General features: G+C 37.0%; 1 protein-coding gene across 2 annotated transcripts in view; it reads right to left on the reverse strand.

Annotated features, from left to right (window-relative positions):
- LOC138320408 (uncharacterized) overlaps nucleotides 1-23,455 on the reverse strand; it is a 60,981-nt gene that overhangs the window by 24,597 nt on the left and 12,929 nt on the right. Inside the window, exons 2-16 of one of the 2 annotated variants that reach the window (XM_069263368.1) lie at nucleotides 18,439-20,466; nucleotides 15,941-15,974; nucleotides 15,552-15,599; nucleotides 14,881-14,958; nucleotides 13,939-14,495; nucleotides 13,386-13,418; nucleotides 11,879-12,010; nucleotides 10,331-10,474; nucleotides 6,181-6,380; nucleotides 5,265-5,392; nucleotides 4,687-4,753; nucleotides 4,295-4,377; nucleotides 4,038-4,144; nucleotides 2,660-2,782; nucleotides 736-837 (exon numbers count right to left, since the gene is read on the reverse strand). In XM_069263368.1, coding sequence (XP_069119469.1) covers nucleotides 736-837; nucleotides 2,660-2,782; nucleotides 4,038-4,144; nucleotides 4,295-4,377; nucleotides 4,687-4,753; nucleotides 5,265-5,392; nucleotides 6,181-6,380; nucleotides 10,331-10,474; nucleotides 11,879-12,010; nucleotides 13,386-13,418; nucleotides 13,939-14,495; nucleotides 14,881-14,958; nucleotides 15,552-15,599; nucleotides 15,941-15,974; nucleotides 18,439-20,466 — 3,864 coding nt within the window. The remainder of the gene's footprint in view (nucleotides 1-735; nucleotides 838-2,659; nucleotides 2,783-4,037; nucleotides 4,145-4,294; nucleotides 4,378-4,686; nucleotides 4,754-5,264; nucleotides 5,393-6,180; nucleotides 6,381-10,330; nucleotides 10,475-11,878; nucleotides 12,011-13,385; nucleotides 13,419-13,938; nucleotides 14,496-14,880; nucleotides 14,959-15,551; nucleotides 15,600-15,940; nucleotides 15,975-18,438; nucleotides 20,467-23,455) is intronic. The other variant, XM_069263369.1, reaches the window with a different exon arrangement.

Here is a 23,455-nt window from a genome sequence, read left to right on the forward strand (position 1 = left end):
AAATCCATCCAAGGATAAAGGAGAAGTAGGATTTTAAAGCTAAAATTAAGAAAATTTGCCCTTTTGGGGCCATCCCTCAGCCCCTAGGGGTCGGACCAGGCTCATTTATATAAAATATGATTGTCCTTCCCGAATGATGTTTCACACTAAATATGGATGAAATCCATCCAAGGATGATGGAGGAGTAGGATTTTAAAGCTAAAATTAGAAAATTTGCCCTTTTGGGGCCCCACCCCTCAGCCCCTAGGGGTCGGACCAGGCTCATTTATATAAAATATGATTGTCCTTCTCAAATGATATTTTACACCAAATATGGATGAAATTCATCCAAGGATAAAGGAGGAGTAGGATTTTAAAGCTAAAATTAAGAAAATTTGCCCTTTCGGGGCCCCGCCCCTCTGACCCTAGGGTCGGACCATGCTCATATATATAAAATATAATTGCCCTTCCCCAATGATATTTCACACCAAATATGGATGAAATCCATCAAAGGATGAAGGAGGAGTAGGCTTTTGTATAAACAGTCTTACGCACTATGCACGGCGGACGGCGGACGGCTGACGGCGCACGACGACGGACAAAACATGATGACAATAGGCCATCCTGACCTTCGGTCAGATGACCTAATTAAACAATTCAAAATCAATGTAAAGTTTCCTTATATCTTTTAAGTTTTTAAAATTGTGATTGTGTTCGATTAAGCAACAAGAAATCCTGGAAAAATCCGTGCTGTACCTGTACATTGATGTTGATTTTGTCAGCCTCGAGTAGTAATTTGAGCACACCCACATGTCCAGCTTTAGCAGCATAATGTAACACAGTCATACCATCCTCAGCCTGCAACAGTTATAGAATAGGGGGGAATAGGTGACACAAGTCTAAATAGGGACCTCAGGTGACACAAGTCTGAGTCAAAATAGGGATCTCAGGTGACACAAAGTCTGAGTCAAAATAGGGATCTCAGGTGACACAAAGTCCGAGTCTAAATAGGGATCTCAGGTAACACAAAGTCTGAGTCAACATAGGGATCTCAGGTAACACAAAGTCTGAGTCTAAATAGGGATCTCAGGTGACACAAAGTCTGAGTCAACATAGGGATCTCAGGTAACACAAAGTCTGAGTCTAAATAGGGACCTCAGGTGACACAAGTCTGAGTCTAAATAGGGACCTCAGGTGACACAAAGTCTGAGTCAAAATAGGGATCTCAGGTAACACAAAGTCTGAGTCTAAATAGGGATCTCAGGTAACACAAAGTCTGAGTCTAAATAGGGATCTCAGGTGACACAAAGTCTGAGTCTAAATAGGGACCTCAGGTGACACAAAGTCTGAGTCTAAATAGGGATCTCAGGTGACACAAAGTCTGAGTCTAAATAGGGACCTCAGGTGACACAAAGTCTGAGTCTAAATAGGGATCTCAGGTGACACAAAGTCTGAGTCTAAATAGGGACCTCAGGTGACACAAAGTCTGAGTCAACATAGGGATCTCAGGTGACACAAAGTCTGAGTCAACATAGGGATCTCAGGTGACACAAAGTCTGAGTCAACATAGGGATCTCAGGTAACACAAAGTCTGAGTCTAAATAGGGATCTCAGGTAACACAAAGTCTGAGTCAAAATATGGATCTCAGGTGACACAAAGTCTGAGTCTAAATAGGGATCTCAGGTGACACAAAGTCTGAGTCAACATAGGGATCTCAGGTGACACAAAGTCTGAGTCTAAATAGGGATCTCAGGTGACACAAAGTCTGAGTCAACATAGGGATCTCAGGTGACACAAAGTCTGAGTCAACATAGGGATCTCAGGTGACACAAAGTCTGAGTCTAAATAGGGATCTCAGGTGACACAAAGTCTGAGTCTAAATAGGGATCTCAGGTGACACAAAGTCTGAGTCTAAATAGGGACCTCAGGTGACACAAAGTCTGAGTCAAAATAGGGATCTCAGGTGACACAAAGTCTGAGTCAAAATAGGGACCTCAGGTGACACAAAGTCTGAGTCTAAATAGGGATCTCAGGTGACACAAAGTCTGAGTCAACATAGGGATCTCAGGTAACACAAAGTCTGAGTCTAAATAGGGATCTCAGGTGACACAAAGTCTGAGTCAAAATAGGGATCTCAGGTGACACAAAGTCTGAGTCAAAATAGGGATCTCAGGGGACACAAAATCTAAGTCAAAATAGGGATCTCATGTGACACAATGTCCGAGTCAAAATAGGGATCTCATGTGACACAATGTCCGAGTCAAAATAGGGATCTCATGCAACACAATGTCCGAGTTAAAATAGGGATCTCATGGGACACAAAGTCTGAGTCAAAATAGGGATCTCATGTGACACAATGTCCGAGTCAAAATAGGGATCTCATGTGACACAATGTCTGAGTCAAAATAGGGATCTCATGTGACACAATGTCTGAGTCAAAATAGGGATCTCATGCAACACAATGTCTGAGTTAAAATAGGGATCTCAGGTGATACAAATCTATTAAATCTATTTGTGAAAAAAAGTTTTTGAAATAGAGACAACATATACAGACATTTATCAATATAAGTTTCAAAAAAGTATGAAATTATTCAATTAGTAGAACCTTTATTTCCATTGTACAAAAAAGTACATCACATATAATATAAGTATTAATAGCTTGTATTTAGAAAAACTCACCCTTAATGTAACATCAGCATCCATCTTGAGGAAATACTGTACAATATTTACATGGTTATTTTCTGCTGCATACATCAGTGGTGTCTTCATCTCCTTGTCAGTTCGGTGGATAGACGATCCGGCCTACACAAATAGTTGTAACAACAGTAATCTCCCTTCACACAGTAAACATGATAAAGATTGTTCAGGTTACTACTGCAACAAATTGTTACAGAAAAATGGTCCTCAACTTCAAAATTATGCTACTCTATTTTTTCTTTAACAGATGAACGAGGAATGACAATCATCACTTCTCCGAGTCTTTAAAGAATTTACTTTCGACAAGTTTCATACCTTAATTATTTTTCTTGAAAAATGTTAAAATACATGTACATACATCTCAAAGACATTTATTTATTGGTAATACATCTCTGTCCTACTCTATATATTTGTAGACTCTGCTCCCACCAATAACTTACCTGTACAAGCAGGTGAACTATAGGTAGACTGCCACCATTAACTTACCTGTACAAGCAGGTGAACTATAGGTAGACTCCTACCATTAACTTACCTGTACAAGCTTTTGAACTATAGGTAGACTCCTACTAATAACTTACCTGTACAAGCAGGTGAACTATAGGTAGACTCCTACCATTAACTTACCTGTACAAGCAGGTGAACTATAGGTAGACTGCCACCATTAACTTACCTGTACAAGCAGGTGAACTATAGGTAGACTCCTACCATTAACTTACCTGTACAAGCTTTTGAACTATAGGTAGACTCCTACTAATAACTTACCTGTACAAGCTGGTGAACTATAGGTAGACTACCACCAATAACTTACCTGTACAAGCTGGTGAACTATAGGTAGACTCCTACCATTAACTTACCTGTACAAGCAGGTGAACTATAGGTAGACTCCTACCATTAACTTACCTGTACAAGCTGGTGAACTATAGGTAGACTCCTACCAATAACTTACCTGTACAAGCAGGTGAACTATAGGTAGACTACCACCAATAACTTACCTGTACAAGCTGGTGAACTATAGGTAGACTCCTGTCATTAACTTACTTGTACAAGCAGGTGAACTATAGGTAGACTCCTACCATTAACTTACCTGTACAAGCAGGTGAACTATAGGTAGACTCCTACCATTAACTTACCTGTACAAGCTGGTGAACTATAGGTAGACTCCTACTAATAACTTACCTGTACAAGTAGGTGAACTATAGGTAGACTGCCACCAATAACTTACCTGTACAAGCAGGTTAACTATAGGTAGACTGCCACCAATAACTTACCTGTACAAGCAGGTGAACTACAGGTAGACTGCCACCAATAACTTACCTGTACAAGTAGGTGAACTATAGGTAGACTACCACCAATAACTTACCTGTACAAGTAGGTGAACTATAGTCAGACTACCACCAATGGCAGCTGCATGTAATGCTGTCTGGTTATCATAATCCTCATACTTCTCATTGGGGTCAAAACCATCAACTGAAATACAAAATAGAAAGATGAGATTAACAAAACAATCTGTGAGCAACAAGGCTACATCGGAATGGCAGAGGACTTTTTAGCATAAAAAAGAATCAATATCATATCCTATTACATATATTTGAGTATTCTTTTTAGTCTCAAACTTACCTATCATAAATATTATTTTTTCCAAGTCTCCCTCATAAGCTGGGTTGAACATAGATTTTGGCAATTTACGGTACTTCAATGGCCTGCAAGTAATGTGATGAAAATGTAAAAAGTTCATGTTCAGCTATCACATATACTCAACTGCTTTTTTTATCACAAATCATCTAAGAATTCTTATTATTCCAGAATTATTCCATGAGGGAGAAGCAGGATGCATTTATGCCACTCTCATGTGGATAATTCTGGAACAAATGTAAGTTAGTGACTTTAATGTATATATATATACATACCTTCATAGATTTACCTTTAAGTAATACCTGAAAAAATATTTATCTGCCAACTTAACCTTTTAGTCATTAAGTAAAGGAAATCATTTATAATGAAATATTTACCTTTCTACAGCCAAACTATTTATGACCTTTTCAAGGGCATTCTTATCTGGTCCTATGGGAACTCCACCTGTACAGAATATACAATTGTTCAGAGATAGAGACATACCAAACAATTCTCTTTGTAAGTTACATGGTGTTTTGTCCTTTATTACTTATAGAGTTAATTTTTTCAATAAAATACAACAATTTTGATCAATTCACGGTCAAAGAGTACTATAACATGATTGATAATTTCATTTCACGTATGTTGTGAATATAAATAATATGTTGAATTGGTGATTGCACAACTTCATCATTGTTCTAACCTGTTCAACATCACTTTTACACTAAAATTTGATTTAAAATTAGTAATACATTTACATTATATCAAGAGCAAGCAAATACAAGTACCCACAAACATTCCTTAACTTAAAATTCTCTATAGGAAAGCATTACTATAGTTAAGGAGGTTTCCTTAAAATCTGTAATACTTTCCTATGGAGAGTTTTAAGTAAAGGAATTCCTTCAATTTAAGGAATGTTCATAAAACTATGCCTAGGTCAAAAGTTAAGTCCCCAACTTCCAATAAATGTTTATACCCGTAGACAGTGTCTTGTCGTTGGACAGTTTATGAGAGGCAGTTATTTGATCTTCACTCGGATCTTTTTCTGGCTTTAGGAATGATCTGTATGTGTTAGCATGAATGCTCATCTTTGCTCTATTTACACTGCAAAATAAAATTAAGTAAATACATTAGAAAGTACTAGACAAAATTTACCAGTCATGGAGTCTGCCAAACTCTCCCAGGGTTCATTGCGGTCCCCACATTCGCCACTGTCAACAGCTCACGAACTGGCCGTCTGTTGACCTCGGGTCACAATATTACGTCATGACGATTATTCAATACATTTCGCCCCCTTTTTATATGATCACAGTGATTGTTTTTGAAACGGCGGACGAAGTATGCAAATCGTGACTATTTACTTACAAGTTAATCAAGTGTTTCCGCAAAATAATCCACAATTGTTTGGTTAGATATTGAATTATCAAATTATAATATGTCAGAACTGACAGACATTTACAGGAAAAGGATACAAAAGGAAACTTACAATATGTATCAAAGAAATTAGTATGTGTCCGAAATACATTTTTCAAGAATCTTGAAATTTCGCTGAGCTGTTTACAGAAGCGAAATTGTGGGGACCTCAATGCACCCTGGGAGATCTGGAGTCTGCTAATATTACATGTACTGTACAAATCTGTTTACATCTATATTTCTGTAAGGCAAGTTAAATCAAATTGTTTGTCTTTCTTCTCGTTTCTTAAGATAAAGAAATACTCCAAAATTCAAAAATCAAAAAGTATAGTTGACCTACTTAATCTTAACAATAGAAATCAATATATCATTAATTCCAGCAAGTGTATGGAAACATCTGACTTCAGGCTTCTTGGTTTTGGAAAACATGTGAACATTTTAAATTCTTGACATTTTGGACAACTTTCAAAGAAACTTACACAGCTGCCCTGGCATTGGTTTTCTCCTCTGCCACTTGACCGTCCCCACCAGGCTCCTCTAGTGATAAGGTCACCTCAAACTGCTGTGACTCCTCCCCACAGTGAGGACAGTAGTATTTACCTCCCTTTAGGACTTGGCACTGCTTGTGGAAGTTGTGTACAGACAAAGAACCCTCCTTCTTACACTGGTAAAATTTACCCTAATAAACAATAATTTCATAATATATACAGTGGCGTAGCGCCCGTGCATGCTTGCATGCTCGAGCATGCAAAAAATAATCTGACTAACATTTTTGTAGTGTCAGAAAAATTACAACATTATATACACGTAACGCTGCAGAATATAAATGACGTAACAAGAGGCCCAAAGGGCCTTAACGGTCATCTGACTACCTTGACAATAGTAAAATTAATTATATATGGTGTCACTTTGTCAGGATCATGTCAGGATCATTTTCAATTTCTTTCAACAAATTTTATTTCAAACAAGAGGCCCAAGGGCCTTTAAATATAGGAAATTAATTAGACATAGTGTCATGGTAGTCATCTTCGATTTGGGATCAACCAGAGATGTAACAATACTTTGTCTGGACCATGTCAGGATCATTTCATGCAAGTTTCAGCCAAATCCCTTCGGTAGAACTTGAGAATAAGTTCAAAATGTGTTTTCAAGATGGCGGCTGTGACGGCCATCTTGGATTTCAGATTGACCCGAAAAATAACAACACTTTGTCTGGACCATGTCAGGATCATTTCATGCAAGTTTCAGCGAAATTGCACCGGTAGAACTTGAGAAGAAGTTCAAAATGTGTTTTCAAATGGCGGCTGTGTCGGCCATCTTGGATTTCGGATCGACCCGAAAAATAACAACACTTTGTCGGGACCATGTCAGGATCATTTCATGCAAGTTTCAGCCAAATCGCACCGGTAGAACTTGAGAAGAAATTCAAAATGTGTTTTCAAGATGGCGGCTGTGGCGGCCATCTTGGATTTCGGATCGACCCGAAAAATAACAACACTTTGTCGGGACCATGTCAGGATCATTTCATGCAAGTTTCAGCCAAATCGCACCGGTAGAACTTGAGAAGAAGTTTAAAATGTGTTTTCAAGATGGCGGCTGTGGCGGCCATCTTGGATTTCGGATCGACCCGAAAAATAACAACACTTTGTCGGGACCATCTCAGGATCATTTCGGGAGCCATCTGGTCAGGATCAAAATGTGAATTTCATGGTAGTTTCATTGGGATCACCAGAGATGTAACAATACCCACCATGTCAGATCATTTCAAGTTTCAGCCAAACTTCGGTAGAACTTGAGAATAAGTTCAAAATGTGTTTTCAAGAGGCGGCTGTGACGGCCATCTTGGATTTCAGATTGACCCGAAAAATAACAACACTTTGTCTGGACCATGTCAGGATCATTTCATGCAAGTTTCAGCGAAATTGCACCGGAACTTGAGAAGAAGTTCAAAATGTGTTTTCAAGATGGCGGCTGTGTCGGCCATCTTGGATTTCGGATCGACCCGAAAAATAAACACTTTGTCGGGACCATGTCAGGATCATTTCATGCAAGTTTCAGCCAAATCGCATCCAAAATGTGAAAAGTTAACGCACGGCGGACGGCGGACGGCGACGACGACGGACGAAACATGATGACTATAGGTCATCCTGACCCTTCGGGTCAGATGACCTAAAAATACATGTGATATGACCGGCTGTATGCCTAACATAACTTTGTGTACATTTGAAAGACTTAATGTATTGGCCATCAAGGAAATTTATTAGAATAGTGTATATATTTCCTGTTACCAAGTTGTTAAATGTGGTTATCTTTAAATCATGTCGAAGAAAATATTAGATCCTCCAGCAAATGAGGATTTTGAATCGGCAAACACTTACGATCACCAAAATAAACAACATCACATGAAAATTAAAAATATTAAAAACAAATAATAATAAAAATAATTTATGTTAAATGATAGCCAAACATCCCTCAAATAGCACTAACAACATGTTTTTTCGCCTTAGTAATGAAGGTGTTTTTTTTTTTAATTTTGGTTCACTTGCAGCCCGATAAAACGCGTATTAACCAATGATATCCGTGGTACGAAATAGTTGGCTTTGTTTTTTGTCGAATATGAAGTTCAGGTTGTGGATTTAGAATTTTTTTTTTTTAAGTTGATTTTTAGAAAAACAAGAGATCCCAGAAGGATCTTGGCGCCCACCAAAAAATAGTCTATGTCTGACAATGGAAAGAGTGATCTTTTCTCTGCTTTTAAAACTTTTGCAAACATACAAAATTTGAGACTAGGGGAACCTATATAAGAAATTTGAGACAGATTCATTCAATACTTTCTGAGAAATAGCGATAACAATCTTTAACTATCAAAATCCAAGATGGCAGCCTGGCAGCCATTTTGTTGACCGATTGATCCAAAAACGCATTATGCACAACAAGAGCCCTAGGGGAACCTACATATGAAATTTGAGAAAGATCCCTTCAGTACTTTCTGAGAAATAGCGATAACAAACTTTAACAATCAAAATCCAAGATGGCTGCCTGGCAGCCATCTTGTTGACCGATCAGTCCCAAAACGCAATATGCACAACAAGGGCCCTAGGGGAACCTACATATGAAATTTGAGAAAGATCCCTTCAGCGATAACAAACTCTAACTATCAAAATCCAAGATGGCTGCCTGGCGGCCATCTTGTTGACCGATTGGTCCCAAAATGTAATATGCACAACTAGGCCCCTAGGGGAACCAACATATGAAATTTGAGACAGATCCCTTCAGTACTTTCTGAGAAATAGCGATAACAAACTTTAACTATCAAAATCCAAGATGGCTGCCTGGCAGCCATCTTGTTGACCGATCAGTCCCAAAACGCAATATGCACAACAAGGGCCCTAGGGGAACCTACATATGAAATTTGAGAAAGATCCCTTCAGCGATAACAAACTCTAACTATCAAAATCCAAGATGGCTGCCTGGCGGCCATCTTGTTGACCGATTGGTCCCAAAATGCAATATGCACAACTAGGGCCCTAGGGGAACCTACATATGAAATTTAAGAAAGAACCCTTCAGTACTTTCTGAGAAATAGCGATAACAAACTTTAACTATCAAAATCCAAGATGGCTGCCTGGCGGCCATCTTGTTGACCGATTGGTCCCAAAATGCAATATGCACAACTTGGGCCCTAGGGGAACCTACATATGAAATGTGAGACAGATCCTTTCAGTACTTTCTGAGAAATAGCGATAACAAGAATTGTGAACGGACGGAGGGACGGACCACGGACCACGGACCACGGACAAAAAGCGATTTGAATAGCCCACCATTTGATGATGGTGGGCTAAAAATATCTAAATAGACCAGAATAGGTAGAAATCTTGTCATATATAAAATGTTTCATTTTTTTATTGACGTGTTCAGGGGGCTGGTCTTACGCAATTTCCACCATTTTGGCAGTGGTCTTTGAATTGCTATCGTAAACAAACCAAACACACGAATCTAATCTTAATTTTGTTAAAATATTCGCCAAAATTTTGTCCTAAGTTAAAATAATACAAAATTCAGCCATTGCTTACTATTTTATTATTCACAGCCAAAATCCATGTTTTTTGCTCGAGCACTGGTCAGAGGAGTCTAATATAGTACGATTATACAGTGTAGACAATATAAAATCACCACTGTTCTAATTTTATATATAATTTTCGCATGGTTATAAACCTCAAAATCGTGACCTCCATTTAACCATTCATATATATACATTTATAGAACTTCACCAAAGAGATAAAATAGTTATTACATTATAACAATTTCCCATCAGCTTCTGGGGGGCTTCGCATCCCATACCCTACCGGGGCTTCGCCCCTGGACCCTGAGCAGAGGGCTACCGCCCCCTGCACCCCTAAGCATGCAGGTCCTTCCAAACCTAGCTACGCCGCTGATATAATACACAATATTTTGCATAAATGACAGCCTTAAAAGCCAAAAAATGTGAAAAGGTTAAAAAGGTGAAAATGATAGTTGAATATCTAAAACAAGTTTTCGATAGATTGAAATCTCTTTTTTTTAATACTGATGGATTCACAACCCAACATTGACCAGCTACTAGACTTGTATACATCATCCAGGGCCTACCTGTGCACAGAAATGGCCGCAACCAGGACAACATTGGTGTAGTCGTAACCGTTTACGATGTGCCTCACACAGGGCCATGAACGGTATCTTGACTCCCGGCCGGACCAGCTGGGAACCTGTCACCTTATTGCAGCAACCCATCACCTAAATAAAGGAAAATTGTACTAACCATCACCTAAATAGAGGAATATTGTACTAACCATCACCTAAATAGAGGAATATTGTACAAACCATCACCTAAATAGAGGAATATTGTACTAACCATCACCTGAATAAAGGAAAATTGTACTAACCATCACCTAAATAAAGGAATATTGTACTAACCATCACCTAAATAGAGGAATATTGTACTAACCATCACTTAAATAGAGGAATATTGTACAAACCATCACCTAAATAGAGGAAAATTGTACTAACCATCACCTAAATAGAGGAATATTGTACTAACCATCACCTAAATAGAGGAATATTGTACTAACCATCATCTAAATAGAGGAATATTGTACTAACCATCACCTAAATAGAGGAAAATTGTACTAACCATCACCTAAATAGAGGAATATTGTACTAACCATCACCAAAATAGAGGAAAACTGTACTAACCATCACCTAAATAGAGGAATATTGTACTAACCATCACCTAAATAGAGGAATATTGTACAAACCATCACCTAAATAGAGGAAAATTGTACTAACCATCACTTAAATAGAGGAAAATTGTACTAACCATCACCTAAATAGAGGAATATTGTACAAACCATCACCTAAATAGAGGAAAATTGTACTAACCATCACCTAAATAGAGGAATATTGTACTAACCATCACCTAAATAGAGGAATATTGTACTAACCATCACCTAAATAGAGGAATATTGTACTAACCATCACCTAAATAGAGGAATATTGTACTAACCATCACCTAAATAGAGGAATATTGTACTAACCATCACCTAAATGGAGGAATATTGTACAAACCATCACCTAAATAGAGGAATATTGTACTAACCATCACCTAAATAGAGGAATATTGTACTAACCATCACCTAAATAGAGGAATATTGTACTAACCATCACCTAAATAGAGGAATATTGTACTAACCGTCACCTAAATAGAGGAATATTGTACTAACCATCACCTAAATAAAGGAATATTCAGTAGTGTTGGAAATCCGTTAAAATTTGATGATCCATCATCAGTTTTGTGGAACCAATCGATGATCGATTAAAATTGATAACATTTTTCTTTGGTGTATAAAGAAGTTGTATAATATATGCAGTATCAAGCTTAAGGAGAAACGTGTTGCCATGATCTCAGGTCACTCAAAACATACACCTCTGAATGTTTACATTACTACGTAATGCTTAAGCACTATTCAATTTGTTAAGACGCTTGATCTTTGAAATGATATGAGCGACAACACACACAAGCGATTTATTGCGATAAGTTTTCTGTGACATTTCTTGCATGTTTTATTGTTTGGCTAATTATACAGTTTGGCTAATTATGATGTGGTATAGATGTAATAGTGACATATATATTGTATTTACCTTTCCATCGATGGAATCGAGAGCCTGACAGTATGTCGTACTACAGCCGAGCTTTTTGAAACTAGCACCATTAATTTTACAGCAACACAGTGGAATGATGTCCTTGTCAGGTGGCGTGGGACCAGGAGGGGCCTGTACCGATAAAACACTGGTTATTGTCAGCCTCAATCATTCTTCTTATTTATCTTATCTAGATAATTTTTGAACATATTACCACTTAATCTGTAAAGATAAAATTTCCTAATCAAATCCATATAAAGTATTAAAACTAATGATGTGAGAGGAAACAGAAACATTTTGCCCACAGCCTCTTGTAAATGTTTAAACATGAAATTCAGCTAACACGGTAATTTCACAAAGTGTTGAATTTAGATATTCACAGCAATTTCGAATTTAGGTATTCAATTTCAACAAAATTTATTTCAATTTAATTGAAAAGGAATTGAACATCAAGAAATGCCTATGTAAGGTCTCTCCCTGTTATAGGTATTCACTCAGAAAATATAAAACAGTCTTAGGCATAAGGAATCCAGCATACATATACCATGCACATGCAAAATAACTAGAAAGACTTAGATCAACCTTTAAAACACCATAATTAAAAAAGATCATTAGAAGTCAAGGTCATTCCAAGCTGTTCTGAAAAGAATCTGATGAGATGAAATTTCCCTTACTACCAAATTAATTTTTTCTGTGTACTGACAAATTTAAAACATCCATAAAGAAAATCAAACGGTAAATAAGGATTTCAAAAACACACCTACAATCAAAATTGATCATTCTCAATGCACTTATGAAATAAAACATTGTATATATGTGACACCTGTACAGAAAAAAACTGAAGTAAACTAAGGAAACTTCAATAAGAATGAACATGATCGACAACAACAACAACAAATTTAACAGACCGTACTTGCCAAGCATCATTTTTACTGTCATAATATGATCAATCAAAAAAACAATAAGTTCAAGAGTTATGGTTCTTGTTTATGAATGATTATGGAAAAGACCCTTGCAATTCATAAGAAATGATACCTTGCATTTTTCCCATTTTACTGAAGTTTCTGAAACTCAGTGGAAAATTAATGCTATATGCCTTGAATTTAGATAATTAAGCCAATTCCATGGATATTAGATGACTCAAATTACTTTGATAGAGCAGAAATGATGCTTGACCCGTATGTATATACCTAAGGCCAAAAAAAATTAATTGTTAGTTTCTCAGGCCACTTTTTTAAAAAGTCAGTGCGGGCGGCGGGAATATTTTTTATTTTTTATTTCTCTGAAAACAAATGCGGCAGATAACATTATATTTTTTTCTCACTTGAAGGACATGAAAATCAATGAAAACACGTGTAGAAAATGTAAATTCTTACTCAATCTTTAAGAACTGCTTTTAAATATCTCAATCGTCACTATATCCCAAGAAAACCAGTTGAAAATACATAAGGCGTGGCCTGAGAAACTAAGAATTAATTTTTTTGGCCTAAGATATTTATACACTTACTTGAATATAATCTATGCCCGATTTTATAGGAACCTTGAAGCAAGTAAGGATGAAAATTTCAGATACATGTTGTCTACCATAATACCATGCACCATAACATAGAAACTCACAAAACTATCAGGTATTGTTTGAAAGCTGTACAGAGTTGGTAAATACATTTAAAATAAAATATCACATTAGAGAGATATGTATTGTGTAGCGTCTCAGTAACATGATCATGAACCTTCCAGAAGAATTGCAATTAGTTCACTGGAATTTATTCACACAATTATCAAGCAAGTATGACTGATTTTTTTTCATGCAGAAGAGAAATTATTTTTCCATGGAAAATTCATCCTATTTAATATGATTTTTTCTTAACTTCATGAAAAAATGCAAAGTCTGCAATCTTCAATCAAGCAAAAAAGTTAATAGAAATCAGTACTGTCATTCCAGAGCCCATGAATTGAAGCCCACCCCCTCCCAGAAGCCATGAATTTGAGCCCACCCCTCCCTGAAATTATCAACAATGAAGCGAAGAAAAGTTCCGCCCAGTTGTTGGCCAATTACTTACTGAACACATATCCTCACTGTGCTGTTCGTCGGGCGTTTTTGGTGGAGTCACCGGATAGCTCATACTGGACGGGAGAGAGTCAGAACTGTTCTCTTTTTCTGAGTCGGGCTCCTCACCCTCTCCAAGGCACACACCCCTCTCCATGTTCTCTGTGAGCAGATTCTTGAGGACAGGTGCTCGACCCTGTGGGGTCAGCTCTAGGATATCTTGTTGGGAGTTATTGCTCTTAATACACAATGGAGTGGAAACCAAGGAATGCGACACTGTAGTCAAGGGCTTGGAAACCATGGTAATAGCTGAACTAAATGGTGGCTGCTGTATAGTGTTGGATAAAGGTGGCGATGACAGGACAATTAGTTTAGGTGGATTGTTGTGTGTAGTTATAACATTCTGTACTGTTGTGTTCGTTTCAAGTTTTGGCATGGAGTTGACTGGACTTGCCGTCAGTGAGGGAGGCAGTAGAGACCGGAGTCCTGTGGGGGTAGGCATAGAACCAGGGGGGGTTTTTAGCACTGTGATCAGGGTCTTTCTTGTGTCCTCCAACTTCAGCTTTTTTCCTACAAGATAATAACGTCTGGTGTTACATGTGGCACAGTTACTAAATAATACCAACAACTGAAGTCTTTTATGGTAAAACATAAAAAGCACTTCTGTTAAAGCCAATTGCGAATACAGTAAAACATGTTTATAACTAACTAACGCCTAACGAATCCATGGTTAAACTGTAGTACTTTCCATTCCCAGTTAATGTATACCTGACTATGCTTATAACAGAGTGATTCTGTTGGTCCCCAGAGGTTCATTATAGGCGTGTTTTACTGTGTATCAATTTTCCGGAAAATCTTTGAAACACTAACCTTACAATTTTGTTTCATGCTATCATTGACAAAAAGCTTGATAGATTTTCTATTGTGTTAAAAGTGACCTCAGATCAGAACAAACCTGACTGTTGCTGTATGCTGGATTGTGGAGTCGACATTGGATTGGTACGGACGGTTACCTCCTCATCAGAATCATCATCTGGTAACATAATTAGAATTTCTCAAGTGTAATCAGGGCATACACATACAAGATAGCGTCTCTGAACAGCCAATCAGCTAATCAATGTAAGTGACCACCATAAGGAGCTTGCTTTCATTAGCCAATAAAATACAGGGAAGGCGTACAAGTAAAGATGCTGTAAACCTGTCCTTTCAACTGACCAAAGGCACTGTAAGGACTTTTGTGGTAACTTTTCCTCAATACACATATAGTAGTCTGCAAAGCTACTGTGTTAGCGGAAAGAATATCACCTACAGACTGACTTTTGATCAGCTTCTGCAAAGTCCCAGTACCGGAAAAGTCAGTCAGAAAGTGATATCTTGGCATTCTCTCACATTTCAAATGTAGCTAACATTTAGGGAATGATAATAACAAACATATATATATCATCAATTTCCAATGTCTTTTGTCATCAGACATTTTTGTAATAAGAGCGACCATCTACTATTCAGTACTATTAATACAGAAATACATAAGATTATCTCCCCCTTGCTCACTATAAAACAATTGTCCATTATGGCTAGCTATACTTTATAAACACAATATTTTCACAGTAATCATCATACACAAACCTTCTACTTTCTTCCTTTTCCTTGATTCCTCTACCTCAATCTTGTGTGCTGCAATATGAATATTCCAATTTTCATTTCATGATCATGACTAAGCAGACAAGCCACCGTACTGACTTTTGTTGGCAGGTACAGCTAATCAAGGAGTTTCATGTATTTTTATATATAAAAAAAGGATTATCAGCTCATGCACCTTCCTTCCAGTTCACATCTTTTCCTTTTTAAGCGTACCTTGCTGCCTGATCATCTAACTTTACATATGGTCTATGATATGAACACCATCGTGTCATCATGAGTGTACCGTTTACTGTTCAAATATCATTATGTTTTTATATAAATTTCTTTACAATACAATTGAAGTCAAAAAAATAATCCTTTGATGTTGTACTTACAAGATGGAGTACTCATTACATTTGACTCAGACACCTGAAAGTAGTATAAAACAGTGTTAATGGAGAATCTTAAAGATGTCAAACATGGATATAAATCTTAAAGATGTCAAACATAGTTACATTTGTTAAACAGCATACAATATAAATAACAGTTCCTAAACAACAGGTTGTTGTTTGTGTTGTTTATCAAACCTTAGTTATAGTTCAACAACATACAGTATAAATAGCAGTTACCCATCAACAGGTTGTTGTTTGTGCTGTTTATCAAACCTTAGTTAGTTCATTTTCAAATTTTGAAAAGATACAAGCTTTAGATAAACAAGAGGCCCAAGAGGCATTAACGGTCACCTCAGTGCTGATACAGAAAGAGCATTGCAAAGTTGGTTCAACTCTGTAAAAAGTAGTTACAAATTAGAATAAACTTTAAAGTTGAACCTTCGTATTAGAATTTTTATTTTTTGTTTTTCATTTTGATAGTTAGTGTATTATGTTACCGGACCTTATACTTAAAATTCCAATTTGCTTTGCCAACGTTAAACAACAAAACCAAATTAGAAGTCAGTCAGTGTCGGTGATTTTACAAATTTCACTTTTTAATCTAGTAAGATTATTTGGTTCCATCAAACCTGTGAATTCAGAAGAAGTTTTTTTTTAGAAAGTTAGCCAATTTGATTACTTTTGACCCGCCCCTCTGGCTCTTGGGGGTCGGCCAAGACCAATATTGATATGATGTTAAAATGCTACCTCATGCTAATAATTCTAACCCAGTTTGACTAATATTCCTATGAAAACAAAGCAAATATAAATAATGTTCATAAAAGTTTTTTTCTTAAATAAATATTAGTAAATTTGAACCCTCCCCAGGGGAAAATCTGAGATCCCAGGGCCATGAAATTCACAATAAAAGGGCCTTAAGACCTTCCAATCTATGAAGAGTATCTGGTTCCATCAAATCTTGTGAATTCAGAAGAAGATTTTAGAAGTTTTAGCCTATTTGATCCCTTTAGGCCCCATCCCTAAGGCCACAAGGGACGTTAAAATGCTTTCTCAGGCTAAAAATGCTAACCGAGTTTGACTAAGTTCCTATGAAAAATAAGTAAATAATTTTCATAAATGTGTTTTTCCTATATAAACTACAGTAAACTTAACCCCCTCCCAAGGGAGTAACATGAGACCCCAGGGTCATATAATTCACAATTTTTGTAAAGGACCTTAAGACCTTTCCATCTATGAAAAGTATTTGATTTTACCAGTTCCAAAATTTCATCAGAAGATTTTTTGAAGTTTTAGCCTAATTGACCCCTTTTGGTCCTGCCCCTATGGCCCCTGGGGGTCAGTCATGGGAAATTTGTTCATAGGATTCAATGGCTATCTCATAGGGATAATTCTGACAACATTTGACTAATTTTCTATTATAAATGATCAAATAATGCTCCAAAATGTGTTTTCACTACTAAAACTATAGTAAACTTAACCCCCTCTCCAGGGGGAAACCCGAGACCCCAGGGTCATATAATTCACAATTTTTGTAAAGGGCCTTGAGATCTTTCTATCTATGACGAGTATTTGATTCTACCACATCTGTGAATGGAGAAGAAGTTTTTGAAATTTCAGTCAATTTTACCCCTTTTGACCCCTCCCACAGCCCCTTGGGGGAGTATGGGTCATATAATTCACAATTTTGATTGGCCTCATGCCTTAGAAGGTTTGTGCAAAATTTCATTGAAATTGCTACAGCAGTTTTTGAGAAGAAGTCGAAAATGTAAATTGTTTACGAACACACGAAGGATGATGCACGACGAACGACGCAACACGACGGACAAAAGGCCATTAGAATAGGTCATTTAAGACTTCGTCTCAAGTGACCTAACAAGAATAATAAGTCACATGTAGGTTAACTTGTTTATCTTGTAACTTTAACTCTTGCATTACCATAGTGATCAGTTATTTTTCTTCTACATTATTCATGATGGAAGCTAACCACTACATATTGTGTCGCACCTATTATCTTTCTACCATAAAATAATAATATTATATGCCTAAATACAGTGACCCAATACTTTAATGCTTATAAAATAGATAAGCAAAAACCAGTTATGAATGCAATTTAAGAGAAATTACACTAAGAAAATTAGACTGAATTTGAAAGCCAAATATGCAACATATCAGAATAAAGAGAGGTTTGAGATGAGGGAGATCACGGCCCCTCAGGTCAGCAGCTAAACTGCAATAGAATTAGTAATGAGATCAATACATTTTCTGACTTACAAACTAAAATAAACGAATTCGAAGGTCATGTGATAACCTTATCATAATTATATTTATATCTAAAGCATACATTTTTTTGTATGTATAGTATTTTTAACTCCTAATTACATGCTGTTTAATTAGCTACTTAAGATAATTACAAATAATATTAAATTATTTCTGTTAAATTGTTTTGATTTCTAGACTTATACACCATCAGATTTACATGTGCCCAAGTAAGAAGTACATACCTTGGTTTCCACTTCCTGTTCTGACTTGATGGTGTTCCCTAACAAATAATCGTCCATTGTTTTACCTTTATGGACCTCCTTTCCGGTCTTCTCCAACTTTCGGACACATGATCCTTTCGTGCTCCTGGTACTACCCAGAGTATTTTTACCTTTAGGCGTGACATTTGTGTTCTTGAAAATGTCCCAAACACTTTTGCTATTGTTGCTGTCTTTGTTAGTTTCTGGACTTGTTGGGACATCAGTAGATTTAGAAATATTTTCAATCGAATGTTCATTACTTGGACTATCTTCCTTTTCCACTATAGTTGCCTTGTTGAGAGCATTTGATTCCAAACACGATGTATTGTCTATGTCCATTGCCGACACATCACTAGTAGGGTCCTGACTATCGTTCAGCTCAGCAATCATCTCACTATCTATACTCTCATCACAATCTGAACCTTTAGTGTCTTTTCCACTCTCCGAATCGTTTTTCTTTTTCCCAGATTTACCTTTGCGAATTTCATTTGGAAGTTTATAACCCCCTAATTTCCGTTTTCTCCGCTTATATGGAAATTTCTTACTAGGACTAGATAGAATGGGTGATGAGCGTTTTGATGAAATTTTTGGGGAAGATTTCTTCTGTAAATGTTTATCATGAAATTTTGAGGGACCTGCCCCCTTATGCTTATTTTCCATTTTTCCTAACCTACTTATTTTCTCCAGGGTTCGACTATCAATTTGTATAGGGTTATCAAAGTCAGGTAATTTAACAATAACATTATTTGAGAGCATCATGTCACGTTTCTTTGCTGATGAAGATGGGAAACCTGACTTTCGGGCTTTAGGCACAAATGTTCTGGATTTACTTGACATTGCACTGTCTGTTGAGTCAAGGGATCTCTCCTCTGAACTTCGACAACCTGAGTTATTACCTAGTGGACTTATAGGACCTAAATGTCGCTCCTCTGAGCTTCGTGTACTGTCAACTAACGAACGCTCAACAGAGCTACGGGCACTTTGGCTGCTTGAATTTGCATCTAATGAATCTTTATTTTCCGCGTCACACGGCGGGTTAATTTGTATTTGTGAGTCAACTGCCATGTCCACTTCAGAACTTTTGGATTCTGAACTAAGCTCAATGGTCTGACTGTCTGTTAGATTGGCTTTCAATGAATTTCCATCACATTTGTCTTTAAGAAAGGCAGAATCCTTTTTGTCGACTCCACCAACCATGAGATTTCCCTGATTGTTACACTGTACTTTATCTGTTTTCAACATAGGGTCAGGTGTTGAACTCCTGCTACCGTCCGATACCACTGTTGTACAACTGCTGTGGGCAGTACTTACTGGGGTGCTACAGCGACTGTCTTCTATAGAGGAGGCAGTGCCTGCCACACTGACAGGAGTTCCACTTCTGCTTCTCGTGGTCACTGGAGTCTTGCTGCGACTTCTACTTGTCCTTGTGTTAACAGAACCCGTTTCTGGATTTTCAATGGGCACACTATTTGTACCATCAGTACCAGACAATTCTAAACTTGGTTTTAAAGCTGTGGATCCCCCTTCAGATTGGGAATGGCCATTTTTATCACAATTTGCTGAGGGAGATACCATTTTTTCACCTACTGCTGGCTGTGTTTGGGAGGAATTAATTTCTGTATTGTCAGGAGTAGCACTTTCAACATTTTCCGAATCATTTTTTACTTGTTCAGATGTGACCTTGCCCTCTGTTAAAGTATTTCTTAATTCAACTGAATCTATATTTCCATTGATAGTAGTCTTTTTCTTCAGTTTGTCTACAACGTCCTGAACATTATTTTTAGGCATTGTTACGACACCGAGAAAATCTTCTTTCTTTTCTGTGTTATCAGATTGGTAGCCATTTGTGGAATGAATTTCAGATTTTTCGGCTACCCTTCCACCATCTGTATCATCAAGAAGCGTGTTGCCATTATGGACCACTTCCTGTGTTTTCATTTTGGCGAGAGCTTCACTCTCCTTTGCTCTCGCAAAATCCACATTCAAAGATTCTCCAATCGTGTCTGCATTCTGTAACATACAAAATGATAGACGATATTGATTACATTATAATGCATTGCTTTCAGAGAAGAAAAATTTGACATATTTGCAAGACATAAATGTACCAGCTGACATTTCAGACACTTCTTTTTATTGGATGTCTATAGATTAAACCCCCTCAGTAATGGCTCCTGGACCTGATCATGAAGAACTGAGCCCACAAGCCACAACTCAACTTTAAAATCACTTGACCCCTTCAGCTAGTATACATCAAATATTAGACTCTAGATCTATACTTGATAACTTAACAACTTGCTTCAGTAAGATTAATTTCAGAATTTTCTATCTCAATAAAGATCTGCTACTAAAGCAAAATATAGAAAAATATATTTACTAATAGACAATATTCAATGCATAATAATTAAATGACTACTCTGTAGATTCAGCACTTAATTATATCAACCTTCACAGGGGACATCAAAATTTCACTTTCCTTATAGAAATAGTAATAAGGAGTAGAAAACAAACAAAATATTCAATACCAAGACTAAATCAACCCTTACACATTCATTCTCCTCTTTAATAGAATTATCGTATATGAGGAGCTCCGCGGCTTTTCTCCAGCATAATTTGGTGCCAAATTTCGGCCCTGTTCCGAATTACCAACAATAATTTTTCCACAAATGGCCTTAATTTTCTAAAAAAAAAAACTCAATTGTATTCAAAACTTTTGGATGAACTTAGTTGGGTATGGCTCCAAACATTTGTGCATTTGCTTCAGAAAAGTAAATAAACTACACTGGAAATTGATAATCTTATTCACTATGCTTTACGTATTTCATATTTTATAACTTTTCCTAAATATTGGTTTATTTATAATATATTTTCCCCAAACTCAAAGCCACAGGCCCAAATCACCAAGTAGTGAAAAATGTCCTAAGCTTATCGAACTTAACAGATTTGTGAAGACCAGTCACCTGTCACCAATATTACTTCAAACATTATCAGCATGAAATATAAAAGTAATGTTTTGGGGTTATTCTAGGACTTTACTGGTGTTTAACCAGGTATTTATTTTGTTATGTTGATCATGAATGATGTATTCAGTAGTTTGATTGCTAGTTTTACACTTTTTTTTGTTTGTTTGATTTATTAACGTCCTATTAACAGCTATGGTCATGTAAGGACGGCCTCCCATGTATGCGGTGTGTTGCGTGTATGTTGTGCGAGGTGAGTGTACTGGGAGACTGCGATATGTTCGTGTTGTGTCTTCTTGTATAGTGGAACTGTTGCCCTTTTTATAGTGCTATATCACTGAAGCATGCCGCCGAAGACACCAAGCAACACACCCCACCCGGTCACATTATACTGACAACGGGCGAACCAGTCATCATTGATTTAACACACCCTAATGTTTCATTGTTCTGAGGAAATTTGCCAAATGGTATGTATACAATTTAGATGACACAATGCATTTATGATATTTTCTTCAGAGAAATAAAACATGGCATGAACATATTGGCACATTATAAACAATAGAACGCTAAATATTCAAGTTCATGAATATTGTACATTTTTTGTACATGTGACATTGTACTTAACCTTCACTTCAGGTACATTGCATTGTATGATACATAATTCACAAACATCATTCCATTCTTATGATTGACAAGATTGACAAACTTGTATAGGAAAATTGATAATCAATTACCAATTAATACCTTTCTATTTATATTTGACCTTTAGCAACCAAACCATGAGTATAATGTTGACTACATCCACAACAAGAGGCCCATGGGCCTTAACGGTCATCTGACTCATGGCACAAAACAACAAAGTCACAGTATAAAGTATTGGTTAACGATTAATATAAACAATACAAGGAACTCCTTAGTTGAATGTGTAAGTTTCTGAAAAAGGTAAATGTCATTTGTTGAACAAACTTGGTAGCCCTTCATCCAAATATGGTCGAAACCCATTCAAGGATTAATATAAGGAGGAGTCAGATTTTAAAGCCAAATTTCAGCAAAGCTCCCATTTTGGACCTCGGTCATACTATCCCCATGGGTCTTACCTCGGTCCTTTATAAAATATGATTGTCCTTACAAAAGTTCCCCCTTCTGAATCAATTAAAACCACTATAGACCAATTTTCATTAAGATCGGAGACTGAAACCTTAAAACAGGAAGTGGGCCAGCGGCCATCTTGGAATACCAAAATCTTTACGAAAATGTTTGCATGTTGTTCGGCATCAATTAAAACCCCTATAAACCAATTTTCATTGAGATCGGAGACTGAAACCTTAAAACAGGAAGTGGGCCAGCGGCCATCTTGGAATACCAAAATCTTTACGAAAATGTTTGCATGTTGTTCAGCATCAATTAAAACCCCTATAGACAAATTTTCATTGAGATCGGAGACTGAAACCTTAAAACAGGAAGTGGGCCAGCGACCATCTTGGAATACCAAAATCTTTACGAAAATGTTTGCATGTTGTTCGGCATCAATTAAAACCCCTATAGACCAATTTTCATTGAGATCGGAGACTGAAACCTTAAAACAGGAAGTGGGCCAGCGGCCATCTTGGAATACCAAAAATCTTTACGAAAATGTTTGCATGTTGTTCGGCATCAATTAAAACCCCTATAGACCAATTTTCATTGAGATCGGAGACTGAAACCTTAAAACAGGAAGTGGGCCAGCGGCCATCTTGGAATACCAAAATCTTTACGAAAATGTTTGCATGTTGTTCGGCATCAATTAAAACCCCTATAGACCAATTTTTATTGAGATCGAGACTGAAACCTTAAAACAGGAAGTGAGCCAGCTAAAATTAAGAAAATTTGCCCTTTTGGGGCCCCACCCCTCAGTTCCTAGGGTTCAGACCACACTCATTTATATAAAATATAATTGTGTTTCCCCAATGATGCTTCACACCAAATATGGATAAAATTCATCCAAGGATGGAGGAGGAGTAGGATTTTAAAGCTAAAATTAAGAAAATTTGCCCATTTGGGGC

The sequence above is a fragment of the Argopecten irradians genome, chromosome 4, assembly GCF_041381155.1.
Source record: "Argopecten irradians isolate NY chromosome 4, Ai_NY, whole genome shotgun sequence".
In the NCBI taxonomy this organism is placed as follows: Eukaryota; Metazoa; Mollusca; class Bivalvia; order Pectinida; family Pectinidae; genus Argopecten; species Argopecten irradians.